Genomic DNA, 12,199 nt, shown 5'->3' on the forward strand with positions numbered 1-12,199 from the left:
TTACACTCGGGCGAGTTTTGCCTAGCCGAGCTTGTATGAGCACATGAATGCTCACTTGGCCTTCAGTCGGCCGGTAATATGCCAAGAATCATATATAAGGCTAAATGTCTTTATGCTCGAGCTAGTTTTGCTTGGTCGAGCATATATGAGCACATGGGTGCTTGCTTAGCCTTCGATCGGTCAGTAACATACTAGAAGTCATACATGAGGCTAAGTGCCTTTATGCTAGGGCGGGATTTGCCCGACCGAGTGTATATGAGCACATGAATGTTCGCTCGGCCTTCGGTTGGCCGGTAACATGCTGAGAAATATATATAAGGTTAAATGTCTTTATGCTCGAGCGGATTTTGCCCGGTCGAGCATATATGAGCACATTGGTGCTCACTTGGCCTTCATGAGGCTAAGTGCCTTTACGCTCGAGCGGGCTTTGCCCGGCCGAGCGTATATGAGCACATGAATGCTCGCTCAGCCTTCGGTCGGCCGGTAACATGCTGAGAATCATATATAAGGCTAAATACCTTTATGCTCGGGCGGGTTTTGCTTGGTCGAATATATATGAGCACATGGGTGCTCACTCGGCCTTTGGTCGGTCGGTAACATACTGGAAGTCATACATGAGGCTAAGTGCCTTTACGCTCGGGCAGGCTTTGCCCGGCCAAGCGTATATGAGCACATGAATGCTCACTCAGCCTTCTGTCGATTGGTAACATACTGAGAATCATATATAAAGCTAAATGTCTTTATACTCGGGTGGATTTTTCCAGGTCGAGTATATATGAGTACATGGGTGCTCGCTCAGCCTTCAGTCGGCCGGTAACATACTAGAAGTCATATATAAGGCTAAGTGTCTTTACGCTCGGGCAGACTTTGCCCGGCCGAGCATATATGAGCACGTGGGTGCAAAGCCCGACCGAGCATATATGAGCACATGGGTGCTCGTCCGACCTTCACTCAATCGGCTATATACCTTTCCTATCTTTCTTAACCTAGACCCCTCCTTCACTTGTCAGGTCGACCTATCATAACACATATCACATGTAATTATATTGGCTAGGAGAGCAAAAATTTTTATATCATCCAATGAAAAATTAAGTTTTTCAATCTTTTCATGTATCTTAGATGATTTCTTATAGTAAGATATCTCAAGTGATCCTCTTTGGTATGCCCTTATAGATTCAACAACCAAAGATAATGAAAGCATAAAGAAGATACAAATAACTTACTAGAAAAATTTATTATCAATATAAGGAGTTTAAAATAGAATGCTAATTCGCATATGAAAAATTTACTATTTTTCTTGTTATAAATATCATAATAGATAATTTTTTAAAATATATATATAAATTTTAGGTAAGACAAGTGGAATTTATTACTTTACACGATAAATTACCAATAGTTTATTACTCATGAAGAACTAGTGACATGAACTCATAGTATAAATTTAGTATGCATACTAGTAAGTAAGTTTAATCAAATATATACGTAGTCTTATTGTTTTTTTAAAAAAAAATCTAATATCTCATCCATCCTCCTTATTCTTAATTTCAACGAGTTTCCTCCATCGTTATCTACCTTGTCATTTCATCAAACAACTATAGGTAAAAAAACATAGAATCACCCTAAAACACATAAAGTTCAGATCTTTAGTTTGAAATCAAAAACTTATTTCGCCACCGAGGATGGATCGACACTCATGCGACTAGAGTCGCCCTCCAACGAAGAATCGACGAAGTTAGGTTCATCCTCTAGAAATTCTCATTTTCCTCCTCTCGTGGCTAGCTATTCTGACTTGTTGAGCTTGACCTCTAACAATAACAAGAAACTCAAAAAAGAAACCAAATATTAAAAAATTAAAACAAAAAATTGTAACACAACGACGTGAGGATTATGAAAAGAAAGTGAATAGAGTTGTGATGGAATAGTAAGGAAAGATCACCCCTGGTGTCCCTTTTAAAATCGATGGAGTCGACCACCACGCATTGGTCCAAAGCTCAGTTTTGATCTTAAACTGTCACCATCTTGTCTGTCTCTTTGCGTTGCTTGGCAAAGGTGAAGGGATGAAAACGGACAGCTGTCGTTGGTGTTCTGATGAGGGAGGAAACGGAGATGAAAGAGGAGGGTTGGAAAATTAAGTTTTTTAAAAAATAATAATAAGAAGAAAGAGTATTATGGAAAAGAAAATGTGAAAGGATATCTGATTTGGTCAATTTCAAAATTGGTACACTTCTTAGTAAGGGTATAAATGAACCAAGTCGCTCATAAGTTATTCGAAACTCGATTCAATAAAAGCTCGTTTGAGCTCGTTTAATGAGGCTCGTTAAGATAAACAAACCAAGCTCAAGTTTCACAATATTCGACTCGTTAGCTCGTGAACATGTTTATTAAGCTCATGAATCAACTTTTAAATAAAAAAATAATAGTTTTGATATTGAATTTATAGATTTTACACTCTATATATGAAACATATAGATAAATATATTAAATTTATTTATTAGAATAAAATTTTAAATTTAAATAAGAATATTATAATTTTCTCTAAATATATAATTTAGTTTTTAATGAATATTTAAATTTATAATATATATTTATTAAGTTCGTTTAGGCTCGATAAATGCTCAAATAAACTCACGAGCCATGAATATATTCGTTAAATAAAGTTCGAACTCAACTCGATTATAAACGAGTCAAACTCAAACATTCAAGAGTTCGACTCGGCTCAGCTCGATTACACCCCTACTTCTTAGGTAATATGCAAAACCAAATATATGGTTTGGTAAATTGTTAAAGGTGTAAAATATAAAATTATAAATGTGAAACTTATTCATGAATTAATTTTAAATTCATTTATGGATTATTTTTTAATTATTTTATTTATCATTCAATGAAAGAACTCTTCCACCCAAATACTAACTCAGGTACACCATGGAGGCAAAAAGAAAATATTTTTTTTATCATTCAAGAGTGAGTGAAACAAGATTTGTAAGGTTTCATCCTACTAATATTTTAAAAAAAAAAAAGAATTTTCAATCCCACAAATATAATACAATAATAAAATACTTAAATACATAAATAAAAATATCAAAATTCAAATTGGCATGAATATTTTAGAGGTTTATCTCTAAATGTTCATAAATTATATTTCAAATTTATTGGGAAGATAATTTTGATACAATTAACTTTCAGGGGGTGTTTGGTTTAGGGTAATAGGAGTGGGGAATGGGAATGTGAATCATTGATTACCATTGTTAATGTTTGGATTATAGAAATAGGAATACAAATAAGGGAATGAATCCTTGAAATTGGGTAATAATTCATTCCCATGTACCTCCCCTTCAATGAACCATTACCCTATTTTCATCAATCAAAATATTCCCTTATTCCAAAAATACTCTTGACTTAAAACTAAAATTTTCTCCATTAATATCAAATATCAAAATATATTTATTTATTTTTTCTTTCATATCACTTCTCTCTCTTTGTTCTCTTTCATCATATTTTCTCTCTCATCATTTTATCACACACTTTCTCTCTCCTTAATCTCTCCTATCACACTTTCTTTCCCCTTTTTTTCTCATTACACTTTCTCTCTCATCATCATACTTTCTCTCTCCTCAATCTCTTCCATCGCACTCTCTTCCTTCTTTTTTTCTCATTACACTTTCTCTCTCATCATACTTTCTCTCTCCTCAATCTCTCTCATCACACTCTCTTTTCTTTTTTTTCTCATCACACTTTTTCTCTCATCATACTTTCTCTCTCCTCAATATCTCTTGTCACACTCCCTCCTTTTTTCCTCAACACACTTTCTCTCTCATCATACTTTCTCTCTCCTCAATCTCTCCCATCATACTCACTGTTCTCTTTTTTTCTCATCACACTTTCTCTCTCACCATACTTACTCTCTCATCACACTCTCTTTCCTTATTTTTTCTCATTATATTTTCTCTCTCTTCATCCTCTCCCATCATACTTTCTCTCACATCATATTTTCTCTCTCATCTTCTCTCATCATGCTCTCTCTAATCACACTCTCTTTTCTCATTTTCTCTCATTACACTTTCTCTCTCTTTATTCTTTCTCATCACACTTTCTCTCTCATCATACTTTCTCTCTCATCATTCTCTTTCATCATATTTTTCTCTCACATTCATCTTTCTCTCACATCTATTTTTTTCTCTTATTTTCCTTTAAGGGTAAAAAAGGAAATTTTGATTTATTCCGATAGAAGATATGCAACTAACCAAACATTGCTTTTAAGAGTGATATACATGCTCATACTCATTCCCATTCCACAATACAATAATTCCCATTCTGATTCCTATTCCTAGGAAAGAACCAAACGCCCCCTTAATATTTTAATGTTTGACAATATATCTATAATATATATGGTCATGATTAACTAAAGATTGATCAAAATTGGTTAAGGTTGACCATATAGGATCGTAGAAGTCAAGAGAGAGGGATAAATTTTGATCATTTCAAATCTTTTCTTTTCTTTGTGTAAAACTGAATTTGTAGCGGAATAAAAGTAAAAGCAAAAGATACGGAGACATAGTCAATTTTACTTGATTCGTAGTCTAACGACTACTGCTCTAAGGCTCGTAATCTTTGATCACTTTCAATGAGTAATCTAATATAGTTTTCCTAAAGAAATAGATTCGTACAAGTATGAAAGAGGATAATAACAATATAAATATCTTCAATGAATAAGTGCAAATATAAAAATAGTACCAATAACAATAGTAAAAAGTTGAGTGCAATTGTTGGAGAGCCTCTCAGTGTAGAAGTATCAACACTTGCACAAGCAGTAGCAACAGGAATAGAATGAAGCAAAGAGAGAATTGATGATTCGGCTCATACCCCGAGGTCTTCTTTTATATATAGGCACTGTTCGATCGATTGATCCGCCATTTTGTTGATTGAACCTTTCGGTTGCCTGATCCAACTATCCATTGACTAACCCGTGCCTTTCCTTTTTTATTCTGATTCGATCCGTCTGATCACGTGATTTACACTATTTGGTCGACTGATAAAGCTTATCCGTCGATGAAACCTAAAGACTTTACTTCTCTGCTTGATTCGATCTAATTGCTTGCTCTTTCCTTATTTTGATCGATCAACTAATCTCATTGATTAGTTGACTGAAAATAATATGTACCATATTTGCTAGACTTTGATCTGATCTGTGCTAGGTTGGCTAGATCGGTCGACCAAACCTTCAGTCAATTTTCCAAACTTAGTTTATCTGTAAAACAAAGTTAGCATAGACAATATATAATAATAAAAGTTCTAAAAAATAAAATTAGCACAATAGATAGTAATGATGCATGAGTATAACATTAAGGATTGTCTTGATCTTTACTTAGAAACCTCATAATTTCTTCAATTGGATCAACGTTTAAGGTTTGTTTCTACTGGGACACAACCTCACTACACTCCCTCTAGGAACTTATCTCACTCGCATACTAAACATCTGGTCCTTCGGAGCTATTTGGATTTTCTCTGCTCAATGTATGGTCACCTGATCCATTAAGACTTTTTTTTGTAATATTAAATTAGCACAACAATAATAATAGTAATGTAAAATAGTGTTGGTAAAACTATATTAGGTTTACCAAAATCCACTAGTCCGATCGACCTCCCCTAAGGTTTTCCCTTTGCTTAGAGTTCACTCCTATAAGACTTCTCATTACCTAGAGTTACTTCCTCTTAGAGTTTTCTCTTTGTTTATAATTCACTCTTCTAAGACTTATCATTACCTAGAGTTATCTCCCTCTAAGGTTTTCCTCTTGCCAAGTATCATGTCACCTTAACCTGCTTGGACTTACTAGTTACTCGGTAAATTACTCACCCTTGCAGTCACTCGATAGACTACTCATCCATGCAGTCACTCAATAGACTACTCACCCTTGTAGTCACTCAGTAGACTACTCACTCTTGCAGTCACTCAGTAAATTACTCACCCGACTAGGTCAACCTTGATCAATCTCCATTAAACATATTGTCAAACAAACATCAAAACCCTAGAGGTCGATTGCACCAACAGACCAGATGCTTAGAAGTTTATGCGAAAGTCTAATATATCAAAGATGACCAAATATTTGGCAGTTGAGTGATAAGTCTTGATAGGTCAAGGTTAACCTAGGCAATGGAAAATCTAAGCAAAGGGTGACTGAATATATGGTAAAGGAAAAGTCTAAGCAAATTAAGGTGCTTGAATGCTTGACAAAAAGAAAAAATCTTAAGGGAGTGAATTAAGTCTTGGAAGAGTAAACTTCGAGGAAAAAGAAAATCTTGAAGGAGCAAACTCCAAATAAGTAAACCTAGTAAATGGACCAAGTACTAGGTTTGTATATATGTTTATCATGTAGAAAGTTGAAGTTGGACGAAGACTCAAGGATCCGAGGTGACTGGAATTTGTCTAGAGATCGGATCAAGTCAGGGCACGAACTAGAGTCTGGGCACAAACTGGTTTGTGTGACTAGACCATGTTCGAGCAACTAAAACAAGTCCAGGTGATTGAAAATGCGAGATCTAATCGTATTTGAGCAAAGCGGTCAACAAATCAAATTTGACCAAGCTCCAGGCAACTGGATATTGCCAAGTCAACCAAATTCAGAGTCGAAGTGGCAACCGAGTCAGTAAAGGTTCATTCGATCAGAAGGGCTTCTAGATCATCATATAAGACTCAACGGAGCTCTATAAAAGAAGGGCTGAGACGCCATCTTCACTTCTGCTCTCTCTACTCACAAAGTTCTTCAAGCTCTGCTCAAATGATCCGAGAAGTACTAGGACGAGTGTAGTCATACTCAGGACTTCCAGGGAGGATCTATTGTTTAGTAATTGTTGTTTGTTAGTTTAAGGGGTATTTGATTAAACGATGAGAATGATTATGGGTATGAGTTTGATAGTAGGGTGGAATGGGAATAGAAATAGAAATGAAATCCATCAAGTTATATGGGTTTGATTGATTCTCATAAATCTAGTAATCATTCCTAAAATCTTATTTCTAAACTTACAATCAAACACTATCTTTTATTATCATTCTATTCCCTCATTCTCAAATCCATCAACTAAACTCCCCCTAAATTTCATTTTATTATTATTAAAAATTTTCTACCGTCGAAAGGTGTCTCAAGAGAAGAAAGAAAAATAGTGCTCACACCGATATGGCTTTGGACGCAGCACTTGTGGTGTATGGCTTTGGACGCAGCACTTGTAACTAAATAAAAAAACAAAATCGATATTGTTCTTATATCTTTCCTTATTTTATATTTATGCGGCATATTAATCCTCTAGATAAAGATTATAACAAAATCAAATGATGGAGTCTCAACTTGAATTTTTACGGATTAATAGGTACATTTTCTTTAATGGAACGTGGACCTAGAAAATATTAGATTAATGGGTCGTCTGATGTAAATACTTTTTGATTTAAAATAATTAAAACAACGATGATATAGAAGAGTATGCTTAAAATTAATCTTAAACCCGACGTCTAAATTATTAAAAATAAACAAAAGCAAGAATTTCAAAAAAAAAAAAAAACAAAAAATGGCCGGACTTCCGCCTCCAGGAATCCCTTCTCCTTCCCGCCAAACCAACCATAAAGCAAAGCATTCTTCTTGCTACTCCCGCCACCGCCATTAATCCCCTTCCTCCACCCTTCCTCTTCCCTTCCTTCACCTCTAAACCTCCTCCTCCTCCTCCTCCTCCATCCTTTTCCCGCTATAAATGCACCCATCGCTTCTCCATCTCCACACACCATCATCACTTTCGATTTCGAGAACTCTCAGAGCTTAATTCGTCTGATCATGGCCGGAAATTCCACCGTCCCCGCCGTCGAGCGCTTCAAGTACTCCCAGCGAGTGGTGCTGAGGTCCATCCTGAACCGCCACGATGGCGGCAAGGAACTCTCCGGCCACCGCGTGGTGACCGGGGGATGGGTCAAGTCCCGCAAAGATCGCCCCGAGGTTGCCCACGACCCCTCGGCCGCCGTGCCACTGCAAGCAGAGGACGCATCTTGCATCGAAGCTCTCCTGCAGCACCTCCCCCTCCTCCGTCCATTGGTCCGGATTCTGCTCGGCCGACTCTCCGCCGCCACCGCCACAGAGGCCAAGCCCAACGCCGGCCCTGTCACCGCCCTCTTAAGGATCAACGACGGCTCCACCAGTTCCAATCTCCAGGTCTTCGATTCCCCATCAATTTCATGAAATCTTCTCCACAATTTCATGAAAGTAACTTAATTCCCCCAATCTCTTCAAGGTCGTGATGGATTCCTCCATGTCTCTCCCCGGCCAAGTGATCCACGTCGGAGCTTGCATCCTCGTGGAAGGCGTGTTGCAGAATGCTTCAGCACCAAAAGGCCACGCCGTGGAGCTCAAAGCCGAGAGAATTCTTCACATCGGTATCGCCGACTCGCAGCAATATCCACTAGCAAAGCCAAAGTTCTCGCTGGAGTTCCTCAGAACTCTTCCTCACCTTCGTCCCCGCTCAGTAACAGTAAGCCACACCCTGTTGCATTCAATCTGACAAACAACCAATTCAAAGTTCTTCTTCTTCTTCGAAAGGTCGGATCGATTGCGCGAATTCGCGGCGCTGTAACTCTCGCGAGCCATGAATTCTTCAAGAAGAATGGATTCATACATGTTCACATGCCCATCCTCAATTCAACAGACACCAGCTACGAGCTAGGCCTCCGCGAAGCTAACCGACTCGACACCGTGAAGTCTGCGATAAGGGAGAAGAGCAAGAGGATCAAGGAGATGCCTCGATCAGATAGCAACAAAGAAACTTTGCTTGTGGCCGAGCAAGACCTTGAGAAGACCAAGGAGCTTGCTGTGTTGCTGGAGAAGAGCCAAAGGGACCTCACGGTGTCGGCCGGACTTCACCTCGAGAGCTATGCTTGCGCATTGTCGAGTGTTTACACAATTGGGCCTGTGTTTCGAGCAGATGAGCCTCGAGCGAAGAGATTGACGGAGATGTGGATGGTTGAGGTTGAATTGGCCTTTGCGGAACTAGAGGTACAACCACATTTCTTTGAAACTAATCAAAATAGGTATCGAGCCCATCTGACTCCTTCAGGATGCCTTCAATTCAGGATGCCATGAACTGTGCTGAGGACTATCTGAAGTTCCTATGTCAATCTCTGGTGGATACCTCGGGCAGCGATTTGAAGTATGTATCGAAAACAAAAGACAAGGAGTGCACAGAGCGAATTCGAGCATTAGTTTCAAGCTCTTTCGAGCGCATTACTTACTCGCAAGCACTGGAAATTGTCGATAAGGTAGGTAACTATGGAAAAGAATTGCTTGTAGTTTTGAATTATCAGTTAAGAAGAACCTAACTAACTAACCGTTTTTCGTTGTAGGTTAAGGATAGGACATTCCGCGATAAAGTTTCATGGGGTGAGAGTCTATCGGAGGAACACGAAAGGTTTGGCTTCGATCGGAAATATGTTCTTAAGAACACAATCTATGCATATATGTATGTGTGTATGTAGATATGTATGTTTCTTGATAGGTATTTGGTAGACGATATCTTCAAGAAGGCAGTCATTGTCTATGAACATCCCAAAGAGCTAAAACCATTTTATGCGCGCGTAAGAGATGATGGAAGAACAACTTCCACTTTCGATATAATTGTGCCTAAAGTAAGTTGTGAAATCCTACTCCATGATATCGAATCGTTGCACCTACTAAAGAAACTTGTTTCCCTACAGATCGGAGTTTTGCTCAGAGGAAGCCAAAAGGAAGAACGACTAGATGTGCTGAACAAGAGGTAATTGGCTATTCCTTATGTCTCTTTTCTTGACTAACTAACGATAGATGAATCTCATGGCAGAATTGGGGACCTTGGACTTTCGAGTGAGCGGTTATACGATTGGTACAAAGATTTGCGCAGGTATGGTTCGGTAAAGCACTCGGGATTCGGCCTCGACTTAGAGAAGATGATGTTGTTTGCCACTGGTCTCACTGATTTAAGAGATGTGATTCCGTTTCCGAGAACTTGTGATCGCAGCAGCGAGTGGTAGAACATAGAACTGTAAAGGGTTGCATATATATTTAAATTCTCTAGTTCACTCTTCACATTATGACAAAGATCCAATTTTAGTATACAAACTAGAAAATCTCTCGCGAGAAACATACTTCTACTCTACCACTCGTCGAAGAAATGAAACTTGAGCTAAGGGATCATCAACCTCAAATTGACACATCAACAAAGAGAGGATAGAAATTTGAGGCATTAATCTCACAAGTGGACTTCTTTCGTACAGGTATACAATGATTTTTACTCTCATAGAAGATCTTTTTCTTTTGTAATAAAAGATAATTACGCTCACTCCAAACCTTTAGTATAGTTTGTTCTCAGATTATGTGAAAGGATGTAAATCATGAAATCAACTTATAGTCGACAGTCAAATGACTAGGGAGTTAGAAGATCTTCTTCTTTGCTCTTCTCTTCTTATCACCATATTTGTTCTTAGTTATACCTCATTAGATCTCACACATGTTTGACCTTGCCATTGAACATAGCATTATTCCCTCGGACACCTACACTCGACCTCGAACACTTGATACCTATGTACACTTCACCCCGCAACCCTAGAGTCTTGACCCAATTGATGCACTAGTTCAACTAATAAACCAACAACGCAATAATATATTGTTTCAGCTAGATAGAGATCAAAACCATTCATGTGTATCTCTCCGACTCGATGCCTAAATCAATATCAATGCCAAAATCTCAAACCTTGGAGTCCATTCATACGCGATTGAACAAGCATTCTTTTCACAATTTTGATAACAAAAGTATTAGTGTATGTACTTATGTGCTAAGACACTTTTTATATATTTTATGGATAATTATTTCATAAATGCAAATATTTATCGTTAATTATTTATTTTTCGATACTTATATGATTAATGATAAAGTTCTATAGATTAATGAGTTTATTAATCTTAAAACAATCCTTGATCGAATAGATATCTAGAGGAAACATGAATATTTAAATCAACATTGAGTATGACTAGTCAAGATAGACCGAGGGATGGATATCCAAGTTGTACTCGAAGATGTCTTGGGTTTAAAGGTACACTAAACACGATCCGCTTAAAAAGAGACCATATATTAAACACCATTGGTCATCTCTCTTATGAACGAGTGTAAATGATTTTTTAACTTGAGTCTTACATTTATTATATGCATGGAGTTATGTACTTTGATGTCATTAAAAGTAATTTTTAATCAAATTATGATTAATATTGTTGTTGGGTGTATAGCAAAGTGTAAAGAGAATAGTATTAAGTCAATAGAGGATTCATCGCTCTCTTGCATTAGGAGTTAATATCTTGGCCGCTTGATAAAGATATTAGTAACTCGAAATACATAACTATGGAAGGAATGATTTATCATTCAAGAAAAGTCTATTATATCTTAGAAATCAAGTAAAATAATTAATTTAGTAATAATACATAATGTATTGAATCAATTGAGATATAAGCTTAAATGAAAATATTGAATTACACAATAATCGATTCATAGCAGTTTATAGTTTATGACTAATATTTTATCATGTTGGGTGACTAAAAACTATTGCTAGATGATTATCTTAGTCTGTGTATGGATTTACACTATCTTTGTATATAAAACTTAGAGGGTCACACGCATAGCACGTAGACATAAACATTATCTATAATTGATTATTTTAGTATATACTAAAATTAATCAATTATTATTTATGAATTATAATTAATTGAATTATTAATTAATTCTGAAATATCGAAAGCTAGAATAGATCAAGATCAAATATGAATTTATTTAATCCAAAGAAGGATTAATGGAGAATTCAAATAGCCACAATCATGATAATTAATGCAGAATTTGAATAGTCATAATCATAATGATTAATGGAGAATTTGAACAACCACTATCATAATGATTAATGGAGAATTTGTCTGTGTTGGCCCTGGGACGGGTTGGCGGTGGCGCTGAGGGCGAGTGTATTCGCCTTTTGCCACAATGGAGAATTTGAAAGTTATACCTTTTCATCTTCCTTCGAGGCTATAATTAAGTAATCGTCCTTGAAAAATTCTCTTGAAGATAGAATTCTCTCCACTTCTCTCATGAAGACTTCTTCTTCGCTTTCTTTTATCGAAAGAGATCGATAGTGCTTCCAAAAGGTTTTGACGATACAAGA

General features: G+C 37.0%; 1 protein-coding gene across 1 annotated transcript; it reads left to right on the top strand.

Annotated features, from left to right (window-relative positions):
* The first annotated feature begins 7,765 nt into the window (after window positions 1-7,765).
* Window positions 7,766-10,124, top strand: LOC122043039 (asparagine--tRNA ligase, cytoplasmic 2-like). The gene is made up of 8 exons (XM_042603482.1): window positions 7,766-8,186; window positions 8,266-8,502; window positions 8,571-9,023; window positions 9,101-9,286; window positions 9,371-9,435; window positions 9,523-9,652; window positions 9,722-9,780; window positions 9,844-10,124. The coding sequence occupies exons 1-8, from the start codon at window positions 7,815-7,817 to the stop codon at window positions 10,031-10,033; spliced, it is 1,692 nt and encodes a 563-aa protein (XP_042459416.1). The 5' UTR covers window positions 7,766-7,814; the 3' UTR covers window positions 10,034-10,124.
* Window positions 10,125-12,199: the final 2,075 nt, after the last annotated feature.

This window comes from Zingiber officinale, chromosome 2A, assembly GCF_018446385.1.
Source record: "Zingiber officinale cultivar Zhangliang chromosome 2A, Zo_v1.1, whole genome shotgun sequence".
Taxonomy (NCBI): Eukaryota; Viridiplantae; Streptophyta; class Magnoliopsida; order Zingiberales; family Zingiberaceae; genus Zingiber; species Zingiber officinale.

Excerpts from the sequence above, each read along its gene's own strand:
- LOC122043039 (XM_042603482.1), top strand. The coding sequence starts at position 7,815 with ATGGCCGGAAATTCCACCGTCCCCGCCGTCGAGCGCTTCAAGTACTCC. Across the intron at positions 9,653-9,721 it reads TCGATATAATTGTGCCTAAA|ATCGGAGTTTTGCTCAGAGG; the intron begins GTAAGTTGTGAA and ends GTTTCCCTACAG. Across the intron at positions 9,781-9,843 it reads CTAGATGTGCTGAACAAGAG|AATTGGGGACCTTGGACTTT; the intron begins GTAATTGGCTAT and ends ATCTCATGGCAG.